General features: G+C 37.9%; 1 protein-coding gene, 1 long non-coding RNA gene and 1 pseudogene across 2 annotated transcripts; all 3 read right to left on the reverse strand.

Moving 5' to 3' along the window:
• Positions 1–2,291: 2,291 nt before the first annotated feature.
• LOC146717575 (uncharacterized) lies at positions 2,292–3,510 on the reverse strand (annotated as a pseudogene).
• A 7,789-nt stretch (positions 3,511–11,299) lies between these two features.
• Positions 11,300–15,368, reverse strand: LOC146717576 (uncharacterized). The gene is made up of 6 exons (XM_085478215.1): positions 15,317–15,368; positions 13,712–14,026; positions 13,296–13,544; positions 13,049–13,213; positions 12,800–12,916; positions 11,300–12,502 (listed from the first exon to the last, which is right to left on the reverse strand). The coding sequence occupies exons 1-6, from the start codon at positions 15,363–15,365 to the stop codon at positions 12,312–12,314; spliced, it is 1,086 nt and encodes a 361-aa protein (XP_085334341.1). The 5' UTR covers positions 15,366–15,368; the 3' UTR covers positions 11,300–12,311.
• Positions 15,369–21,257: 5,889 nt separating this feature from the next.
• LOC146717577 (uncharacterized) lies at positions 21,258–22,643 on the reverse strand. Its single transcript, XR_014923657.1, has 2 exons — positions 22,310–22,643; positions 21,258–21,718 (listed from the first exon to the last, which is right to left on the reverse strand). It is a non-coding gene; the product is annotated as an uncharacterized LOC146717577 (long non-coding RNA).
• Positions 22,644–24,081: the final 1,438 nt, after the last annotated feature.

The following is a 24,081-nucleotide window of genomic DNA, read 5'->3' on the forward strand; positions in this document are numbered from 1 at the left end:
TGATATTTACTACTTTGCTATAGTGATATCTTATGATAGCTACTAGGCGATAGCTCTGGTGACCAGACTATAATACTGTCTGACAGTGACATAGCTGTTTAAAGAAAAATAAACATTTATTCAGTATTATTATTTATTTATGGCAACTTACTAAATAATTGGTTTCTTAAGTAAATTCCAATGTTGTCTAAAAAGTTCTACTACATTTTTTTTATTGATCTATTTTTTGCATTTTGCAGGGTTAAGATGGTTTAGGCATATGCAGAGGAGGGATAGTTGATATATTGGACAAAGGATTTTTAAGAATAAGCTGCCAGGGAATAGAAGACCACAGAGAAATAGTCATTGATGTATTACTCACAGCATCATTAGTTCACTGCCCTGGGTGGTACTGCTGACTGCTTGGGTAAAACACACAGTTTGGGAGTTCACCGCTGCCAACAGCTAGCTGAGTGTCAGAGGAAGTCTTCAGTTCCTCATTAAAGGAAGCACTGACAAGGTGTGAAAACATGTGCATTAACACTGTGCCAATGCACATATTTTCACACTGGCCTTTAGCTTATGATTATTTCCTGTTCTGAAGTCAAACTGTATTTATTATACCTTCTTATGTTCTCTCTCTTATGGTTTTGTCCAACACTTGTGATTTATTGTGATATAATGCTTTGCATGTATGTTTTGCACTGCTTTGCCCTGCATGCACAAGTTTAGATAATAGTTTTCCTTAAAAATACTTCTAAATGTTTAAGAAGGTGTTTAGCTGAATATGTAAATATATGTATGTAACACCACTGTGAAGCAGGAAGTGAAACTTCACAGCTATGACTGTTGTGATATTTTGATACCATGGTAGCATTTACAGGATATTGTTTTGTAGTGATATTATACAGAAAAGAGTTACTCAATAAGGCCCATTTACTAGTTGTTTTTCTCTTTCTCTCTGACCCAAGAATTGATGTGTAAGAATCACAGGCTGGTACCCCAAGGTTGAAAATACCACAGAGACGAGACCACTTCCTTACTCCCATCCTCCCTTCCTTATCTTTTAGAAAAGAGCTTGTTAAAAAGCCAGGTGGTTTGTTTCAGAATTCACTAATGAAAGAACTCTGTATTCTATGTCTAGGAGTGTATTTTGCTGGGATGATCATAAATTGTAGCTGAACTGATAAACTACACGAAGGATACTTCTTTGCTCAGAAGGCAGGAAGACGTTTCCTTATTTGGTCTGTACCGGTTTGAACTGAGAACCTGCTGACACACGAACCTTTTTTTCCTCTATATAAGCTGTTTTGTACTAAATAAACCTTTGAGTTGGTTTGGGAAGGCAACCTGAAGCAGTCTGTGTTTCCTTGTTCTCCCAAGCTACTCCCGGCGCTGTAACTAACCCAGCTGAACGGCATACTTGAGCGTTACTTTGAATAATTAGGAATCTTATAAGGAAAGGACAAAACTCTGCTTATCGGTGCTCACGCCTTGGAGGGAAACCGGGACGGAGATTTTCTCTTCAATGACTTTCAGATTTTGTTCATTTCTCAGCTCTCACAAGACTTTCACATAAATGCTGTTTTAATCATGACAGCAACGGACCAACATCTGTAATTAGACCCATATGAGACAAATACAGAAAGTTTTTTAATAATTAAAGACAGAATTTAAAAGACATTTGGTAAAATCAACATTTAGGAAGATCTACTAAATGCAAACATGAAGCTATGAGTGTATAATAAACCCTACAGAAAGTTTTATTTGTTGAACCTCGAAACAATGTAAAAATCTAAAATTGCCAAATTATGTGTTGGATCATCCGATGCTCAGCATACAATAAAGGTGCAATCTGTGATTATAAGGGTAGCTCACTAAACATGAAGACATATCCTTGGATGTGTGTGGTAAGACTGAGCTGAATCAATGCATTGAGAAGTTTGTACTCCAGACATGAGGTCAAGCAAGGACTGAGACAATATATACATACATTACAGATTGTAAGACACAGGAAGTGGAACTACACTCAAAGAACAAGAGACTAAATCCACTATAGTAAAACAGGAAGTTGAGTAATATGTCTATAACAAGCACTTTGATGTTGCTTAAATCTATTACTGTAAGCTGTTTCTTGAGCTGAACATGAAGACATGAAGATGAAGCTGTGGTGACTTGGATAACCTTTGTTCTGTTAGAGATTCAACTGTACACAAAGACAGAAATTAAATGACCTTTAGGATCACAATATCACCTCCTCCCTCTGTGAACCTTTATTGGTGCAGTCCGTGTAAAAGCACTGACCACTTATATCACCTGACTTTCTGTATCTTGGCATACATACAGTCATCTCCTCTTAGTTCAGTGTGCCGAGGTCGCTTTGAAAACTTGACTTGGCCGTACTCCACCTCTGCCTCCGCCTTTGCTGTTTGTTCCATCCAGTTCCCCTGTTGTTTCATGACCCTGACATCAGCGTAGGTTACTTTCTGGTCATCTTCTTCATTTGCAATAAGGCATAACAATCAGGTGTGGCAAAAACGTAGAATGATTGTACTTATTCGCTTTCTTGATAAGAATTTAAAAAAAATGTTCACTTTTAAAAGTTTCCGTTGGTGAAGTGTAATATTGTTACTTTTGGGCAGACGTGTTTCCTCACATTTCTAGTTTAAGCTATGAGGAATAGTGATACTTGCAAATATCACTCACATGAGACACAGTGATCAATAAACTTTGCTCAACAGCAAAAAAACCAAACAAACAAAAAAAACCTGCAAAAAAGAAAAATATGCAAACTGAGTTAGCAAAAATTTCGTTTTGTACCTTTTTCTTTAGTTGGTTTGTTGTTTGGCTTTTTCCACTGAGCAAAGATGACTGATGCACCCACAACAATGAAAAATACCAGTGCTGAGAGAACACCCTCCTCTCTCCCTGGGACAGACACTCAGAGTCCAGCAGGACAGAGGACACAGGAGCTGAGAGAAACACACACAGATGAGTTTAGATCTGAAATTTAAATCTTTTTCATTGTTTAGAGTCTCTAATGAAGAACAGGAAAAGCAAAAAATATGTTTATCTTGTGTATTTTGTGCTATATTAATAAGGTTATCAAAACAATGTTTCTATTTCAAAAAGGAAAAAATACCTTGAATAAACAACTGTAAAATATGCTCGCCTGATGACTTTCTATCTGAATCAAAGGTTTGAAGGGTATAATTACCACTGTCTGTCCTGTTTGATCCTAAGTGTTCTATTACAGGAAAAAAGCATAAATATGTGTTTTACGTTTTTAGAAATAACATTATTTCTGACAAATAGTATTGGTGATGAATTCTTCAAAAGTTGGTATCTAGATATTTCTGCAGTGCTGTCCATCAGCTGGATGTCCACAGTTCCTCCCAAAGCTCCATAACTCCGAGCTCCATCCTGTCTGCCATCACAGTGAGTTTCCACACCTGCAAATAAACAAAAATAAATAAGCAAAACTTTTAGAATTTTGAGTGTTTTGTCCCACAAGAATGACTGTGGCAACATTTACAAATGTTCAACAAAAACAAAAACAATGGTTTTGTTGCTACTTTGCCTCTTTGAATCCAAACTATGAAAAAAAAAAAAAACCCATACATTGTTGTGCAGTCACAGATTATACAGATCTGTGACAAAAATACATTTAAGGCTTTTTTTTCACAGAGATGTGTTTTCAAGAAGAACATAATAACATTTCTGAAGCGAAAAATTCTTCTGAGTTCACTGTTGTGCATGGTACTTGTTCTTCTTACTTCGTAATGGGCAACTATGATACTTAAAACAGTAATTTTAAATGCTACATGTAGCCTGTAAATTGTTTTTTAAAAAAAGAAAAACGTGTCTCTTCATTCTCCCAGGTACTGTAAAAAAATGTTTTCACACTTTTGTTATTTGCAGCAAAATCCTAAAGAAAATATAAAATTACGTAAAAGACAGAAAATTTAAATTTGAATATATATGTGTGTGCTGCTCTGAACATATTGCAGTGTGTCCTGTTATAGATCAGCCTCAGACAACAGGTGAAAATGTTGCTGTCGGGTTTTATTGAAGTCGTCCTGAACTGTATTTGCTGAGTGCATGAAAGGAATAGACACAGCTTTTATTATGAAGCTTATCCATAAGTTCAGTAAGGAAGATCTGTAATCAGTAATCTGCCTGGTTCCTGGCTGCTTTTCTGTTCTCTTCATCACTACTACTAACATCTAGACTCACCACCAAGTAGATTAATTATCTCTCTCTCTCAATAAATCATGTTAAATTCTTTCAAGTGATCTCTGCTTATTGAGCCTCTTTTAGTCTTCAAGAAAGGGAGAATTCATGTGTGACTGACTGAGAGGAAAAGAGAGAAACATTCCTTATTTCTAGTAAAAGAGCGTTTGAGACTCAGCATAAATTCCTCAGACACCCATGCTGAGCTGGCATTCTCTTAAATGATAGATCTTGAAACCATATACTATCAATACATCTATTAAAAATGTATTTATCATAATAAAATGATATCATTGGCAGCATACAGTAGTGTGTATTTTACCTGCCCCCTTTCTACCCACACGTCTGAGGATAGTTTCTTCCAAAGTCAGTTATCATGTGGGATTAAAAAAAAAAACATAAGATAGAGCTTCCACACTTTTTTGTAACGTCTGTGTTCAGTATTATTAGCATTAATACCGACATGGAGTCATGGAGGCTCATTGCTAGCCACACTCAGCAGGAACCCTCAGACAAGGAGACAAGAACACACTGGAGTCCACATCATGAACTAACAATAACAAGACCAACATAACATAACTGTGATAAATCTCATAACTGTAACTGTAACACAGTCGGCTTAACACTGGTCCGTACACTAGTGTGCCCTTCCCCTCAAATGAACTGAACAGGTGGGACAGGGGAAAACATTAAAATCAAATCCCAGCTTTTATGCACATTGTCACTGTATGTTCAGCCAGTTCAGCATGAAAACACTGTAGTTAACTTTAAAATAGCTGAGACAGAGGTTAGCTTTAGCAGCAGCTCACAACCAATATTCATACATGCAGGGCCGTGGTAGATGTTGGTGAAGGCAGGAAAAGAAGGAGTTCATCAGGAAAACAGACAGAGAGATGGAAAGAATGAGAGCACCCAATCACAAAATATGCCATCTCAAAGGACTTCAGCACCAAAGGCCTCACACTATAAGGTAAACCTACCAGTAGCAGCTGGTCATATTAAATTGTATTTGGGCTTTGCAGTGGTTGTCATACAAGTAATCATGGATTGTGTGATCACTCTGGGGAATTTTTTTAATGTTTTGTTTGTGAAAATGGTGCTTTTAACATTTTGTCATTTAAGCATTAACAGCATGGCAGAAGTACACATGGTGATAAAATGTGTACATTCACACTTCTGAACCTCGTAGGTTTCATCTAATGATCCTCTTCTGTCCTGTTGTTTGTGATTTTAGATGACATTATGTCACCCAACACTGGAAACTTATCATTTAAAGAAACATAATGCTGTGAATGTAACTTTTGTGTTGTTTTGCTTCTGCAAGCATTCATTAAATATTTGCATGTTTTTAACAGTTTCACTAAATACAGAAGCATGCATATGCAACAGTAACACCTCTGTAAACCAGTAGATGGAAACTTCACGCTTCCCCATCTGAAGACATGTTGCTTACTTCTCAGCAGAAGTTGCCAATGTGTCTGTGAGCAAAGTGTCAGCAAAAGCCAACTTAGATAAACTGAGACATATCGCTTCAAAAATAAAGAGAGAAATGTTAATAAAGCTTTAAGTTGGGTGTTCAAACAAAGGTAATATAGCATAATGTAGCTAATATTTAACCAGAGATTTTTCTTTCCCTTTCAAAGTAAGACTATAAAACGTTAGGGAGTATTATTTTATTATATTATTATATTTCTCATATCTGGTTACACTTTAACAGAGCTAGAAATATAGTTCAATACCTGCACCATATTATTTTTTAAAGAAGAAGTATTTATTTCTATATTTATCTGTTTTTTTCCACATTCAGTGAAGCATCGTGTTTGTAGCACCTCTGGCCTTTCTTCAGTGAAAACTGTGTTCACAAGTGGCCTCCAGCTAATTCCTTTAGTTTGATTTTTATATCAAGTTAAGCTGCTGCTTTTAGTGTTTTTGGTTTAGGTTTCTTATTAAGGCTTTTGTAAAACTAACTGTAATTATTGTCATTTACTGTAATTTAATTTTGCTTCTGAACCTGTTTTTCTTTCCCTAGTGGGTCCAGCCCTGTTATTTGATCTATTCCACTATTTGATCTAATATTGGAATTAACTTGATTTCAGATCTTGACTTTGTCAGCAATGAGTTTTTGTGCCTCACAGTCATTTTCCAGTATAATTAAGGGTTGTTATTGGCTAATATTTTCTGGGGTGTAAACCACCAGGTGGTGTTGCTGTTCCTTTTCAATTATATTACTCCTGAGCTTCACCACATTTGAGCCAGGAGTGAACGATTCAGTGACGCCGAAATGAAAGGTCATGTTAGGTCTGTCACAGGCAGGGTTTCACTTTGATTGATAGTTACAAGCCTGTAATGTCAAACTTCATTGAACCCCATGATTGATTGTGACGGTGGCTTATTAACTTAAGAAAATGACACATTAAGGCAACTAAATTAAACTAAACTAAAGATGACTTTTAAATGGTTATTAGCAAGGAAGTTAGATTCAAGTTAGATAAGAAACAAAATTCATTGTTGTATCAGCTAGTCATTTAACAGTATCTGCAAGTCATACGCTTCAATAATAATTGAAGTTTTTTTTAAGTCGCAATAATTATCAAAGCTCTGATTATCAGCTTTTTTTGTTGTTCTCACTCGTCACAGGGAGATAGATATCCTCTCCTCTTTGGAGACACACATATTGATGTTGCTGTTTACTGAGTAGGCAAGATGTCCTGCACTGTTCCAAAAAATAGTAAGTCAAATTTTTTTTACTGTGTATTTTACAGTTGTGTACTGTTTTTCTAGAATATCATTACATTTACATAAGTAGACTGTGATCTGACACGTCAAATGTAAAATAACATAACATCACTGTAAATGTAATAAAACACAATTTACTTGTTTGTTAAATATATTTTGTTGTACACATGCATATTTAGATCGTAAAAATACATCCAGAAATGTCTCCCATCATGTCTTGGGACATGTGCTGCTGTTTAGATGTTCTTGTTTTATTGTTCATGGTTACGTTACTTTTAACTGTTATCTTGAATGTTGTGTTTACGCCGTGGTGCAGCGTCACTGACAGTTGTTGTTTTGTAGAGAGAGTGCTGTACCATGAGTGACTTGTTGAAAGTTGAGGCAAATTGTAGCACCGGCAAGTGTTTTAATAGGGAGCTCCCCCTACCAGCTTAGGGTTAAATAACAAGTTCAATCTCTCTCTGTGAGCTTCCTTGTTAAGATTTCTCTGCATGCCACAATGTAAAACATTGTACGGACACGCTGTGCGCTGTGCTAATTATATATTTTGAAAAAGAAATGTAGAGGTAGGAATTGCAATTAATATAAATAACATGACGCTAAGCATCGGCCAATGAATGTGAACTAACAACAAGGTCGCGGGTATGGGTGCGACCGTAGGAAAAAAACCCTAATATGAAGGTATTTTACTGTGCATTTTACAGTAATGTTCTGTTCTTCTAGAATATCATTAAAGTTACGTAAACTTTGACTTCACATTTTGAATGTAAATTAACGTTAAATCACTGTAATGTAATACAACATAATTGTCATGATTATTAAATGTCTGCCTGTACATATGCATATTTAGATTGTTAAAATACATTCACTAATGTATCATAATTTCACAAATATCTGTCCGTTATTTGAAAGATTGAACTGTTGAATTCAAATGTAATGCTATGTAAAAGTATATAACATGATCCCTATAAGCTTGTGTTACATCACATAAGTATTATTATCGTTGCTAGTTAGGGCGATCGTGGCTCAAGAGTTGGCAGTTCGCCTTGTGATCAGAAGATTGCCGGTTCGCGCTCCGGCTCGGACACTCTCCGTCGTTGTGTCCGTGGCCAAGACTCTTCAACTACCGCCTGCTAGTGATGGCAAAGGGGCCGATGGTGCGATATAGAAGCCTCGCCTCTGTCAGTCTGGGCAATCAGTTATTATTTAAACCAACTGTTAACTGTATATTTCTGTACATTTACATATTATGATTCATATTTCCACATTCAGTGACCTTGTTTATAGGTAATTTCATTGTTTGATCGCGTAAAAATGTTCCTAATTTAATTTCTAAAAGCACTTGGAAAAGGCAGAATCTCATGTCAAATTAGCGCAACAAACTGTATTGTCATTACTGAAAATAACCGTATTTTTATGAGGAAGTTATTTTCTGTTATTTTACGGTCGTATTTTGGCGCCCCAGCTGCCGGAATATTACCGTTGTTTTAGGATGTTTTTTTTAACAGTGTGAGACGTGCTGTTTCAGAGTGATTACGTTACTCTCATTATCTCCAGAAAGGAGCTCACCATCTGTCAGTGTTCGTCCATCCGGAGTCCAGCTGTACTGAGGACTGTCCCCTCCCTCAGAGGAGCAGGACACCCTCATCTGTAAATTGTTAAAAAAAAATTCACAGATGAGGGTGAATGTCTAGTGTTGTTGCTGGCGGGAAAAATCGTTTTATTCACGATAATATCTTATAACATGTTAAATGGACTGATTCTTATAAAACGGTTTTCTAGATCACACTAGCACTTTTAAGTTCTTTCTAACTAACATTCACACACAGTCATACTCCAATAGATGCATTGCAACTTGGGGTAAGCGTGCAGACGGGAGAAAAAGCTCGAACCCCCAACCTTCCAATCAGTAGATGACCTGCTCTATCGCCTGAGCTACAGCCCACCATTATGCTCAATAATACACTACAATCATCAAATTAATAATAAGCTGATTTTCAGCTTTATCATTTCATTTTGCAAAGCTGAACATTGAAGGCATATCACAACTGCCACAATTTCTTTTCCAAATATAATGGCACCCTCTAGTGGTAAATAATAATAACACTGCTCCATTGTTGGCCATTATTAGCTTTGATGCCTTTTTTCAGCTCTGACTTTGGGTCTGAGAATGTCACACTGGTAAGAAATGTATTATCTTCAGCACTAGACCTCATCACAGTGTCATATCATTCAATTTCAAACAAAACAGGTTTTGAGATATTTTGTCCTTAAAATTACTGTTTTTAATGCAGTGAACATATACATTCTCACTGCGCTGGTGTTTCACATTGGTCTAATCCTCCTGTTCTTTCTCTGCAATGTTTTTGTTCTGACATCCTCCTGTTTGCTTATTATGTTACCCTCCACTGTTCATTTGTGATGTACGGAAATATGATTCCTGGCTCAAAGACTAATTGGAATTGGGAGACAAACAGACACGATAAGTTATTAGGTATTTTCCCCCTTAAACATCAGGCATTTGTTAGCAGTGTTAGTCCTAGTATGCTTGGATGAGGTGCAGTCTGTGTTACGATGATGGGTCTTATGGCCCAGCAGTTTCACTTTCTTGTGTTTTTTTCCATTTTGTATTATGGTTTGAGTCCACCTTGTTAGTTTAAAGGTTAGTCAATAGTCCCTCGGTTCTTATGTTTAGCTTTTGGTTGTTAGATTCCCCCGTGTCTTTGCTCCTGTGTCTCCCTCTGTGTATCTAGTAAGGAATACCAGGAGGAGTTAGCCCTCCGGTTACAGAGGATGATCTCCGGACTCCCTTGGCTATTTGGCGTGCTACACCTGCTTATTCAGGGCTTCCTCGTCTCCACCGTGCGTCCACCAAGAGCAGCAGCTTTAGTCCGGCCCGGTGTTCCAGATTAACTGGCGTCGCAGATCAACTGGCGTTGGTCGAACAGATGTGTGACTTGCTTTTCAGGAGCTGCTACCGACAAACCAGCAAATAAACACTAAATATGTCATCTGTGACATGTTGCTGACAGGTTAACCCAACACAGTCCGTCAGTCGAGTTGTGTGGTGAATTTAATAAACATTTTTAAGGAGATGGCAATTACTGTGAATTTACAGCAGTTACACAGTGATTAGTAAAAAACAGTCAGTGTGATTGAGTCGCTCGTGAGTAGAATAAAGAAAGTGAGTGACTCAGGTGTGTCAGTTGGTTTGTCATGTGCTTTTGAGAGTTAGCATATTTATATTTTAAAGCTAAGTTTAGAATATTTCCAAAATTTGCATATCATCATGAATTTTAAGAAAAACAATCAATACAGGAATGAACATATATACATTTATTTTTTATGAGAGCAATTTGCATACAGGTCTTCATAAGAATCAGTGACTAACTATATGCTATAAGCAATACTGTTAAACCTGCAGAAACATTTTGATTAAAAGACTGAATTAGAAAATAAGTAAAGGGAGGAGCAGCAATCTGCTGTGAGTGTTGGGGGTGAGAGGAGGAAGACAGGTCCAAACAGATGCTAAGAGCAAGAGATTTATGAAAATGGCCATTAAATACAAAGTGGTGTATAAACACCGAAATACCAATTTTAAACCATAACTTGTATTTAAAGGAAAAGTGAGAAGCAGACACTAAGAAAAGACATAATTAAATTGACACTGTTAGCTTAACTAAATAAAAATACAATAAAGAACAAACTGAGTCATCTATACTGGAACAGGTTGTGATATTTGGGACAGATTTTGTGAATTTGTAAATATCTATGGACACTAAAAAAATTACATTCTAAATACATAGCTAGAGGGTAGTAATACAGAAGCCAAACATACTTAGTACAGTGTTTATTTCACACTTCAAACATTTAGTAAGCAATTAAGCAAATACAAGTAATCTGCAATCAATTACAGGTAGTAAGAAAATAAACTGCTAACTTTTTTACGCTACGTCCACACCTATACGGGTATTTTTGGAAAACGCAGCTGTTCCGTCCACATGTAAACGGCGTTTGGAATCACCGAAAACTGAGATTTTTTAAAACTCCTTTTTTGCGTTTATGTGTGGACAAGGAATACACAGTTCGTCAGACAACGTCAAAGGTATGTGCTTTTTTCACGTCACGCTATGCACCACATTATTGTTTACATGAGATGAATTGCAGAATGGCAGATAGTCAGATTAACAGTATTTTGTCTCTATCTTCAGTTTTTACAGGCTTACATATACACACGCAGTTAATGTCCCTAGAAAGGCAGAGGCGTCACGGTGTAATTATTTTACGTGTAGTTGTTTTTTTTTCTTGTGTAATAATATTCAACATTGCTATCAATGCATTTTTTAAAAAAAAAAAAAGCCTCTCTGTGCAAAATGGGTTTAAAACCATAAACAGCTGTGGGATCCTGTTTGTCCGTGATTTAGACAGGGGGAACAAATCGTGGCAGGATCAGCCTGATGTTATTTGTATCCCACTGTAACTTCACTGTATAAAGAGCTAACATCTCCAAAATGTCAGGAGTAGTTAGTCATTACAAGAAGTGTTTGTGAACTAAAAATCAAGAATGTGGGATACTGTTTGTCCGTGATTTGAAGAGCCCAGCGCTGCTCCCAACAAAGGAAAGACCAGTTAAGCAGGGGAGACCTACCTCGGCACTTGTGCAGGTGAAACCAAAGGGAAGATGCTTCACCATATTTTCTAGTGTTTGTCTTAGAATAAGGTTGGTTTGGAAACATATTCAGCTATGCTTCATCTCCTGCTTTGCATTTGTGTAGGAGCCCCGTGCTAGCAGTGTCCAAGCATTGTTTTTTTTTTTTTTTCCCTTTTCATACCGCGCCCCCCCTGCAATGGCTCTGCGCCCCCCCTAGGGGGCGGGCCCCACACTTTGGGAAGGTCTGACTTAGTACATGTATTATTATTATAATTTATTAACAATAATGAGTTATTAAATTATTGTTTTTATTCAATATGTAAATTTGTATCACTGTAAAGTGTTGCTGCAGTGAAATTTGTCAAACAATTCTGTTTTTCAATTTTACCTTATTCTTTTAACGAGATAAGTGAAAAACTTGTCACGCTGACATGATGACAGGAGGAAATCTCAGATCTTTAACAGAATACAAATGAAAAATAAAATAATAAACTCATGGTGCTTGTAATTGAGAGCCACCTAATACAGTATGGATTTATGCCTTGTTATGAACAACAAGTGCAGTGAAAGTGAAGAAAATCAATATGCATGAGCTTTGATGTGAAAAGCTCATACACTGAAAATCACAATAAATGAGAGACATTCACACATCTTGACAACAAGACCTCCCTCTGTGGCTCTTCAGTGGTTATTCTGCATAGAAGCTCTTAATTCACCTGACTTTATGAACTCTGGCATACAAGCAATCATCTTCTGTAGGTTCAGTGTGCTGAAGCGGCTTTGAAAAGTGGACTTGGCCATACTCCACCTCTGCTTCCACCTGTCCTGTTTGCTCCACTCGCTTCTCCTGCTGTTTCATGACCCCTAGATTAGCATATGTTACTTCGTGCTCACCTTCTTCATCTGCAAATTAGCAAGAAATGTGAGAAATTGTGAGACTTCTTTGCTTTTTTTTTTGATAGGAGTGAAATAAAAATATTCACTGTCATGTCTGCTGTGGAAACAGCTGTTTCGTTTTAGCACAAAGACTGGAGACGATGTGAAATGATTTGTCTGACTCTGATCAAAGTTCACACAAACAAAAAGATTTAAAAAATGTTTCAATAGTGAAATGTAGTTTTATTGTTGGGGGAGCTGTTTCTCCTTCTTTCCAGTTATTGTATTAAAGTGAGCTGATCAGGGATAATCAAGTTTTTGTACCTTTTTGTTTTGTTGGTCTGTTGTTTTGCTTTTTCCTCTGAGCACAGATGAGTGCTACACCCACAACTAAGTAAATTACAGCTGCTGAGAGAACAATACTAACCATTGGGAAATATCCTGTTCAAAACAAAGAAAGCCACAAACACAGATGTTTGAGTCAGCAAACACACAACATGTTTTTATAGAAAAGGACAAGAAGGAAGAGGAAAATTACACACACTGAACTACAGGTTTTTATTTTCCACTTACTAATGTACCATGGATCATCACTGCTGTTAGTGGAGTTTTCTTTTGACACGATGCCAGTTTGTGTATGATCTGTTGTTGTTTTAATACACAGGGTGTTATTGGCTTTATACACCCACCGTGATATCTGTGACCCATTGACTGAAGTGCAGTTAATGAAAATGCAGCCTATGAGCAAAAACAGATTATTTATGTAAGACAAAGCAACCAAAATGATGATACATGTTATTATCAGAATGTTCTCACTCACAACAGGTAGATATTCTCTCCTCTTTGGAGACGTTGTTTCTGACTGAGCAGGCAAGACGTCCTGAGACGTGCTGTTTCAGAGTGATGATGTTACTCTCATTATTTACAGAAAGAAGCTCAGCATCTGTCAGTGTGCGTCCATCCAGAGTCCAGCTGTACTGAGGACTGTCCCCTCCCTCAGAGGAGCAGGACACCTTCATCTCTCCCTGGGACAGACACTCAGAGACCAGCAGGACAGAGGACACAGGAGCTGAGAGAAACACACAGATGAGTTTAGATGTTAAATCAGAATCTTCGACCTTCTTTTAAGTCTCAAATGAAAAGCACAAAATACATGTGTCTTGACTTTTTTTTTTTTTGCATATTACAATGTTACATTGATATCTATTCATCTGTTATGAACAGAGAAAAAAATACCTTGAATAAACAACTGTAAAGTCCGCTGGCCTGATGATTTTCCATCTGAATCAAAGGTCTTAAGGCTATAATTACCACTGTCATTGCTGCTCAGGTTATTGAGCCTAAATGTTCCATTACTGGGAATAATGGTAGACCTGTTTCCTATCATATTAACCTGATTATTTTTCACATCTAATATTTTTAAAGAATTCTTTAATAATTGGTATCTAGGTAATTCTGAGATGCTTTTCATCAGTTGGATATCCACACTTCCTCTCAAAGCTCCATAACACTGAGCTCCATCCTGTCTGCCATCACAGTAAGTTTTCACACCTGCAAAAAAAAAATAAAGCTGTCATAGGTGTTAGTTTATCCCCAGATTGCCTAATGCAGTGGCCTGAATTCTAGCATAGAGGGCTTTGCTGTGTGCCCTCCTTTCTCTTTCTCTTTACAGAAAGCTAAAGATCAGAAGTGGAAACAAAAGAGGGTCAAAACACCACCAGGACTCAAAGACTAGGCAGACCAACCTGAGCACTGGGTGGATTAACTCTAGGAACACTTAAAACTCAGTGCCTTACACATGGATTTTGTTGTGCTTGGCGTTATACAAGACTAAGTATTATAACAATACTGCTTCAGACTTTATTGTTGCCTTTCTTAAACTTGAAGTTTTGTACTGTCGTAATTCAGTTCTGTGCATTTAGGATGTAGTTAGAATGATGTGAAAATGTTCCCTGTTCCTCTCTATTCCGAGAGGAACAGAGAGGTCATGTATTGACTCAGCAGGCAGCTTTCAGACAAACTTCTCTACTTAAAACAGATGCAAACTTGTACAACCTACATACAGCTATTTCCTGTTAGTGATCATTTCCAGATAAGAACATGTAAATATAGACCAGGCAGGAAGAGATTAGTATCACATCTTACATTTGCTTTCAGTATCTTAGTATTAACTACTTAAAGCACTTGCCAGGAGACAATATCAAGTTATTCATACTAAAATCTCCTCGTCCAACTTAATATCATCTGACTGATTCCTGTTCTACATTCAAGTCACTGTTTTATCTTCTTCAAATTATTTAAAAAGTAAAATTGTTCACATTCAATATGCGTTATATTCACATTGGATAATTAACATGAATTTTTAAGTAAATAACAGATTGCTTTACATGTCAACTCTGAAATCATGGCACAAGAAATAACCATTTGCAAGTTGTTTACACTCATTCTATGTTAAGACAGTTGAAATGAAAAACATTTTAACGAGTAAAAATGAAAATGGATCGAAATGTGATATGAGACACATACCATGAAAACAAACAAAAAAAAGTGTGCAAACAGGAAGTTGGTTTTGTATAGCAGAAATAAATAGAAATAGTCTAAATAATTCCAGAGTATTAGATTCTAAAACGTATGCACAACCTGTCCAGGATGTACCCCACCAATAGATGGATGTATGAGATGTGCAGACTTTATATATTTGTTACTGAATATGGAAACGCTTTTTAGTACTTTAGTGCTCAAATCCTTTTTAATTATCTCTCATAATAATGCATAATGTAAAGCTTTTATTAAGTGTCTTTTAAAATAAAGTGCTAGTAGAAATACATGAAAAAAGCTCACTATAAGAAACTCCGACCAGCAGCACCAGCAGTCCCACCGCAGCTTTCATGTCTCGTCTCTGTTCAGTGTGTGTGACCCAGATAGAAACAGCCTGCAATGTATCCTGTTGAAAGCTTTGACCTATAAGAACATTGTTATAGTCATCTTTTTTTTTTTTTTTCCTCTGAGGTGTAACTAAGGAGGTCTTATTTTTCTTCTGCTTTCAACATCCCACGACTGGACATTTCTGAGCTGAAAAAAGGAAACAATCCTTATAAGTAGTCAAACACAGAGCTAATCGTTGCACGGTAAAAATTTATAACCACGGCCACATTTCTTCTGCATATGATGATAATAATAATATTGATAGATTTTATTTGAAAGCACATTTCAAGACACCCAAGGACACTTGACAATAGAATAAAACACATAATAGAACAATGACAACAAGGAACAATAAGAAAACTAAAGCGCAACGTAAGATAAACAAACAATAGGTTCACAGTGAATATGCAGATTTGAATAGATGGATTTTGAGTTGAGTTTTAAACTGGGGGAGAGAACCAATGTTTCTTATATCTGGGGGTAGAGAGTTCCACAGCCTGGGATCAGAGCAACTGAAAGCTCTGAAGGTGAGCAGTAGAAGTTTGTATTTAATCTGGAATTTCACAGGGAGCCAGTGAAGTTCCTGGAGAACAGGGGTGATGTGCTGGTAGGAGGGGGTTCTGGTAATAATGCGGGCAGCAGAGATTTGAACCAGTTGAAGCTTATGGAGGGATTTTTGGGGAGACCATGCAAGAGAGAATTACAATAGTCAGTACAGGAGGTAACAAGACTGTGGACAAGAATGGACGCATACGTTTGAAGTGTGTAGTCGCCGTAATTTAGATTTTTATAAAGTCAGAAATATCCATGATACAGTTTTGGACAACAGTTTTGTCAGTGGCACCTGCCCCTTTGCTCGTCAGTGCCCCAAGTGCCCTTTTCTTCATACATTTTTTTGTTTGTCTTTTTAATGTGTGTGTGTGTGTGTGTGTTTGTAGTAATAACAATTGACTATTAACACCAATTTTGCTAAATAAAGGATCTGTCTTGCATCAGTCACATTATGACCTTTAAGCAATCCTCTCCCTTAATGACAGAGAGTGCTGCTTACAAACTGGGAACAAGCTCACAAAGAGCACTCGTATTTTTCAAGCATACAACACACGGAGACAAATAGGAAAAACAAAAATACAGAACTAAACTTTTACTAGAAACATGATACCAAGAACGCAGGGGAGGCACAGGAACAGAACAGAAAACCTAGAAACCAGGAACTATAAATATAATACAGACAGAAAACAATCATTCAAAGAATATAACTTAAATCAAAAACACAAATACTGGGTCTCCACACCCAGTACTGTGACAAGTTACAGTCGTAAAGTTCTGTTTATTAGCTTTATTGTGTAAAGGATCATTTCAAAATGTATTCAGAAACTTGATACCACAGCATGTGCATGAGTCAGAAACAGACAGCCTTGTTGAAAATATTGATCTGTGAGGTAAGTAGACGGACAAGGTAAGTGACCCATGTTGTAGGTGACGTCAGACGCCGGAGATTTTGGCGGAGAAAAAGCAAATGGTAGCATAGAGTTTAACAAAGGTTTTTCAAGCTTCAGTATTACCAAATATACTAATCAATTGTCATATAACTAACAACATCTGTTTTATCATCTCTAACACCCTGGAGGACAACGGGGAGAGTTTAGACGCTCTCCAAGATTACATCGACCGCTGTTTTCAAGATTTAGTAATGAAGAAGGCCCAGAGTGCATCTTCCCCGGCCAAAATTGAGACGCCGTCATCGAAGAGATGTCGCCCGGCAGACTCCCCCGGTACAACATCGCCTGCCGGCAAAGACATCGCAGACACCCTGGAGTCAATCGACAAGCGATTGTCCAGTTTCGATGCGAGGCTGTCCCTGGTGGAGATTTTACACCGGGAATTTAAATCTCTGAGAGAATCCCTGGAATTCAGCCAGCAGCAGGTGGAAACGCTTGCCGCTGTAAATGCCACGCTACGGGAGTCGGTCAAATCTCTCACCGATAACGTGACCCAGCTAAACATTGAAAATAAAAAAATAAAAGAGTCCGTTATCGATCTACAAGCCCGTAGCATGAGAGATAATCTTGTGTTTTCTGGTATTCCAGAAACTGCCGGAGAGGACGCAGAGGCAACGGTGAAAAGCTTCATTAAAATCCACCTGAAGCTGCCGGAGGACACCGTAAAGAACATCAACTTCGATAGAGTACATCGCTTGGGGGGCGTGAGGTCGCGGACCGGGAGACCACGGCCTATTGTGGCCAAATTCGGTCAATTCAAACAGAAGGAACAGGTGAAGAGTCGCGGCAGAGAGCTGAAAGGAACGGACTTCAGCGTGAACGACCAGTTCCCCAAAGAGATCCTGGAACGACGCATGGTCCTGTTCCCAGTTCGACGTAGCTTCATCCAGAAAGGCTCCCGTGCTGTCATCGCCGTGGACCGGCTCTACGTGGACGGACAGCTCTACCGCGACCCCGGCACCACACCGTGGTTATATTGACTGCACTCCAGATAAGAACCCGCTACGCTCTTTTCTTATTCATTCACACTTTCTCTTTTAACATGGGTTTAACCTAGTAATATCAATATGATGTCATAGCAGATATAACACCGTCACCCTCCGTCATTGCTTTAATTGGAATGTTTCCGTTTCGTTTCTTTTTTGTTGTTGTTGCTCACAGTTCATGTGGTTTCTTTCTTTCTCTTGTCTTTCACTGCTGTGATCACCTACTTCCCCACTCACCTACAAACAACACCCTCTATTTCTCCATAATTTCACACCACGATCACGCAAACACATCAGCTCAACGGCAGCACATTCACAACAGCCTCACAGCACGCACAGACTTGCAGGACACATAAGCAAGCCACGCTTGTTCATATTAGTGAATATTCACACACATAGTCAGACTTATGGAGCCTCTCACCACACCTTTTTTTTCTCTTTCTATTTACAAACAAGGGATGTTTTCCACATTCTCTCCACCTGTCTAAACGAAACACCCAGCGTACATCATTAGACATACACACACAATTATGGGCATGCTGAGGTTTGTCACATGGAATGGAGCTGGCACCAGAGGAAAGAGGTTAAAGATATTTAACCAGCTTAAAAAACTACAGGCAGATGTTGTTTTATTACAAGAAACTCACAGACCTGTCACAGGTTTAAACGAACTTAAAACACCTGAGTTTCCTAACGTGTTTGCAGCCTGTTATAATTCTAGACAACGGGGAGTAGCAATTTTAATACATAAAAATGTTAATTTTACAGTACTCGATACAGTTATAGATCCAGAGGGTAGATTTCTAATTATTAAACTATCAATATTGAACAAAAAACTATGTATTGTAAGTATATACGGTCCAAATGTTGATGAACCCTCATTCTTCCACGGATTTTTTAGTGCACTCTCTGAACACCTCGATTGCACACTCCTTCTTGGCGGTGACCTCAACCTTGGACTAAATGAAGACATGGATAGGCTCAACACAACAGGAACTCAGCGTAATTGGCAGTCCACAAATATAATCAAACAGTATATGAGCGACTTTGGTCTTTGCGATGCATGGCGCTCTCTTCACCCCACCAGTAAGGAATATACTTTTTTCTCGCATGTTCATCACACTTACTCTCGTCTGGATTATTTTTTGGTCAGCAGCTCACTGCTGAGTGACATTTCAGACACTGAGATTCATCCTATAGCTGTCAGCGATCATGCTCCTGTATCTTTAACACTAATGCACAAGAATAACACTACGCCAAGAAAAAACTGGAGGTTTAATATATCACTACTTAAAGATGAAGACTTTATTAAATATTTTAAAAAGGAATGGACTTCATATTTAGACTTTAATGACACTCCCGGAATATCTGCTTCTGTTCTGTGGGAAGCAGGGAAAGCTGTGATGAGAGGTAAAATAATTTCCTTCTCATCACACAAAAAGAAAGAAGAAAACAAAAACATTCAGGAATTAGAAAAAAACATCAAATCACTAGAAGAAGCCTACGCGTGCGACCAAGATCAGGAAACATTGAACAAAATATGCAAAACAAAACTAGAATTAAATGAAATTATTAATAAAAAAACACAATTCCTTATACAAAGACTACACTTGCAGAATTTTGAACACAGTAACAAATCAGGTCGATTTCTAGCTAACCAGCTAAAAATAAATAAAGAAAAAACAACTATATGTACTGCTAAAGATTTATCGGGGAACACAATATATGATCCTGGAAGAATAAACAACATTTTTAGGGATTTCTATGAAACTTTATACTCACCACAAATAAACCCATCTAAAAATGAAATTGATCTGTTTCTTGACAACGTAACTCTTCCAAAATTACTAGACAGTCAAGCAATGGAACTGGATTCGCCACTGACGCCAAGTGAACTCCAGTAAGCCCTAATAAGTATGCCCAATAATAAGGCTCCAGGTCCAGACGGCTTCCCTGCAGAATTCTACAAAGAATTCTGGACAATTTTGGCACCAGTATTCCACAGCATGTTGCAGGAAATCGAGGAAAATGGCAGACTACCACCAAATATGAATTCTGCCAACATTAGTCTCCTGCTAAAACCAGGCAAAGACCCTTTATTTCCCTCAAGCTATCATCCAATTTCTCTTTTAAATGTAGACCTTAAAATAATCTGCAAAGCTCTCTCAAAGAGATTAGAGAAAATGACCCCCCTCTTAATTCATCCTGACCCAACTGGTTTCATAAAAGGTCGGCACTCCTCAACAAACACTCGTAGATTACTTAATTTAATAGACTACTCATACGATAAAAACATCGAAACCATAATATTATCTCTAGATGCAGAAAAAGCATTTGACAGAGTTAACTGGAAATTTTTATTCGCAACTTTACACAAATTTGGTTTTGGAAACTCTTTCATAAACTGGATAAGAATATTATACAATTCCCCAACAGCTCGTATCAGAACAAATGACCAGACATCCTCCAGCTTCTGTCTCCTGAGGGGCACCAGACAGGGATGCCCACTCTCCCCTTCACTTTTTGCAATTTTTATCGAACCTCTAGCAGCAGCATTTAGACAGGCTACAACAATTAAGGGCATAAAATGTAAGAACATAGAACATAAAATCAGTCTCTATGCAGATGATGTGTTGCTTTTTCTGCAAAACACACAAACCAACCTCTCTGAGGTAATTACTCTAATAAACTGGTTTTCAAGAGTTTCAGATTATTCAATTAACTGGCCAAAATCTACAGTTCTCCCCATTAACTGCTCCTTCCATAATTCTTCCTCTGCCCCACTGCAATCCAGAAATATTAAATATTTAGGTATTAATGTCTCTCCTAAGCTTTCAGACTTAACTAAATTAAACCACATCCCACTTCTAAAGAAAGTAGAAGGCGATCTGACTAGATGGAAATCTTTACCCATATCACTCATGGGAAGGGTCGCCACTATAAAAATGATGATCTTGCCAAAAATAAATTACTTATTTTTGATGATCCCTAACAAACCATCACAATATTGGTTCAGATCTCTGGATTCATATATTTCCAAATTCCTTTGGAAAGATAAACCCCCGCGTATCAGCTTAAAAACACTACAAAGAACCAAGGATAGAGGAGGATTAGATCTGCCTAATTTTCACCAATACTTCTTAGCCAACAGGCTTCAGTTCATCTCAGAATGGTTAAAACATGCCTTCTTAGTTGAGCCCTGGCTAGATGTTGAACAGGCACTATGCAAGGATCTAGAGATTTCAGACCTACCACACAGCAAATCCAGCATGTCCAAATTAACACTGTCAGATTTGATTTCAACACTATTAAAGTGTCTATATGGGTCCACACCAGAGAGTGTTAATTTAACTCTTTTTGGAGAGTTGGTACGTTAACTCTGATTTAGTGTTAAACACCAAATCTGTCTGGAGTTGATAATTTAACACTTGGTGTTAAGAGTTTATATATTAACTCTCAAAGAGTATTTTAGTTTAACTACGTAAGAGTTATCTTCTAATTCATTCTAAAAAGTGGGAATTTTACTGTTCTGAACTTCTAGAAATTTCTTTTGGAAATAAACATTTGCTAAAAAGATGCAATGGTTTTTGAAAAACATTTATTCTGAACTGTGCACCACAATTTCAAAACATTTTCTGAAAGATGTAACAGTATACATGTTCTCACTTTCATTAGAATTTTGTTTATCAAAAGGTCTGACATGGTAAATGCAAATAACAGCATTCTCATCACTTATTTCTTCAATACAATATGCATGTCCTTCATTCATCCCTTTGTGGAACTTCAACGCACTTCTGCTCTCCCCCATATTCCATCTTCACAAGCATATCCTGTGCAGAGATTGAATAAAAATTAGTTGACACTAATTAATGGCACAAATAATCCAGTAAACAATTGCAGCACAGTAAAAAAAAAAAAAAAGGAATCCTCTTTGAGCCATTACTTGTGTAAAGTATTTTCCCAAAAGACAAGGACACAGGCAACAGGTAATACTGAACTAAATGTAAAACCTCAACCTTTTTCATTTTTACCTAAACCGTGTGCACAAAACTCTGGAGGGATCTATGCTAACGTAGAATCCAGTCAGGACGTCAGCTACTGCTGTTTGCTCGTTTTTTTTTTTTTTTATGGGCGATCGTTTTCAGGCTTCAAGTAGCACCATTATACCAACATTTCACATTCTAGACATTGTTTTAGGCGTATTTGACCAAAAGTTTGACTGAAAATTCACATGCAAGCTTTTTTTCAAGGCTGTGGTATTTGCCCGCAAACAATACCTTTCAGCTAGCTAAAACAGAATATTATGCTATCACCGAGCAACATGGCTAATGCCTTTCACACAGCTTTGTCTCAACTCCAAAGAGCCACAGAAGTAAAAGCTCATAATAATAATTGAAACAATCTTTGAAAAAATGACTTACCAAGCAGGGCAAACAACTCAAATATGTAGAGCAAAATGTTCTGAAACGGCTTCACTTCAGCTTCGATTGGAGCCGTGCTGGGGGCGGAGTCTGTGAATTTACTCTGTTGGTGTCATAGCCCCTGTAGGAGTTCAGAGTTAAGAGGTCAAGAGTTAATGTTTCCATTGTAACACCTCCAGATTTGACATAGAAACACTCATTTTTAACACTCGATTTTAACTACTATCATTTTACACCTCAGAGTTACATTAAAAAAATGTGACTCTGCTTAGAGTAAAATTAACTCTACTTTTGCAAGGAGACTATTAACACCAAAAAATTTAACACTTTTGAATTTGCTGTGCATTTATTAGCTCAAACATCAAAAGACATGAATGCTTTAAAAGTATCAACATCAGCTTTTCTCTGACAGCATGGTGGGAGTTTCTAAAAATAACGGAGTCTTCATTAATCCCATGCAAACGTACACCTATCTGGAATAACCCTGACATATTACAAAACAATAATATGATTAATTTCCCAGAATGGAGTTGTAAAGGAATTAAATACTTAGAACATATATTAGAGGGAACAGAATTTATTCCATTTGACAGACTAGTTGCACAATATGGGATCAACAAGACAAGATTTTTAGAATATCAACAAATTAAATCCATAGTAAAAAAGAAATTTAACCTCAGTCAAGTTGAATTACAAACACCACTAAGTGCGACACATTTTCTTACTCTTAAATCCCCCAAATTATTATCTAAAATATACAGAACACTTTCTAAATTAGATGAATCAATATCCCTTCCTATTGCAAAGTGGGAAGCAGATTTATCAGTCAGCTTAGACCAAAACTTCTGGTCTCAGATTTGCTTAAAAACCTTTAAATTAATTAAAAATCCCAGTCTGCAATTAATACAATACAAAATACTACATAGAGTGCACTATACAGGTCATCGGATGTTCAAGATGGGCTTTACATCTTCCAACAACTGCTCACACTGTCAAGGCAATACACCAGACAATTATATCCACGCTCTTTGGTTTTGTCCACCAGTTCAGAAGTTTTGGCGCGAGATATGTGAAGACTTATCAAAGTGTCTGCAATGTAACATTCCAACTTCCCCCTTAGTGTGTTTACTGGGCAGCTTAGATAATGTCACTTCAGAAAAGAATATAGCCCATATGATTTTCACTGCCCTATGCATAGCCAAGAAAACAGTCCTCATGAACTGGAAAAATAAAAAGAATCTTAATTCTAACCAGTATAGAAATTATCTATTAGATTACATTAGTCTTGATACAGCCTCTGCCACCACATCAGATCAATTGCTCTGGACTCCTTTTATCAGCTCCATCACCTAGTGGGGGTGGGGGGTCATAATTTGGTCCCACCTTCACTGTTGTGATTGGTGTGGGGGTAGGGACAGGCTTAGGGCGTCGGGGGGTTCCCCGGAGGCATCTTCCTTGGGGGGCTCAACCCGGGGTAGCGGTCATGTCCGGTTGGGGGCTCTGTTGGCTCTCAGGAGACTGTTTCCTCGCGGCTGCGTGCAGCGGGGCTAGGGGAGGGTCTGTGCTGACGGACGTGGGTTACTGACCTGGTAGCCTGGCTGGCCCTGGGTGGGTCCGGGATGGGCGTGAGGTTCTGGGGGCGCTCCGTCTCTGGGCTGGGGCCCGGGCCGGGCCTCGGGGGCTTGGGTCCTGGTTGGTGTGTTGCCGGGGTTGTGGGCGGGTGGGTGCATGGGGGCAGGGTGCCGCCGGTGCGTCGAGCCGCCTGGGGGGCT

The sequence above is a fragment of the Copadichromis virginalis genome, linkage group LG2, assembly GCF_057382275.1.
Source record: "Copadichromis virginalis isolate Kocher_CV1m ecotype Utaka linkage group LG2, C_Virginalis_male_GT1.1, whole genome shotgun sequence".
Classification (NCBI taxonomy): Eukaryota; Metazoa; Chordata; class Actinopteri; order Cichliformes; family Cichlidae; genus Copadichromis; species Copadichromis virginalis.

Bases quoted from the DNA above. Each gene is read 5' to 3' on its own strand.
- LOC146717576 (XM_085478215.1), bottom strand. From the start codon at position 15,365: ATGAAAGCTGCGGTGGGACTGCTGGTGCTGCTGGTCGGAGTTTCTTAT. The intron at 13,214-13,295 runs GTGAGTGAGAAC...TTTTGCTCATAG, and splicing joins GGAGAGAATATCTACCTGTT to GCTGCATTTTCATTAACTGC. The intron at 12,503-12,799 runs GTACAAAAACTT...GCTAATTTGCAG, and splicing joins CAGACCAACAAAACAAAAAG to ATGAAGAAGGTGAGCACGAA.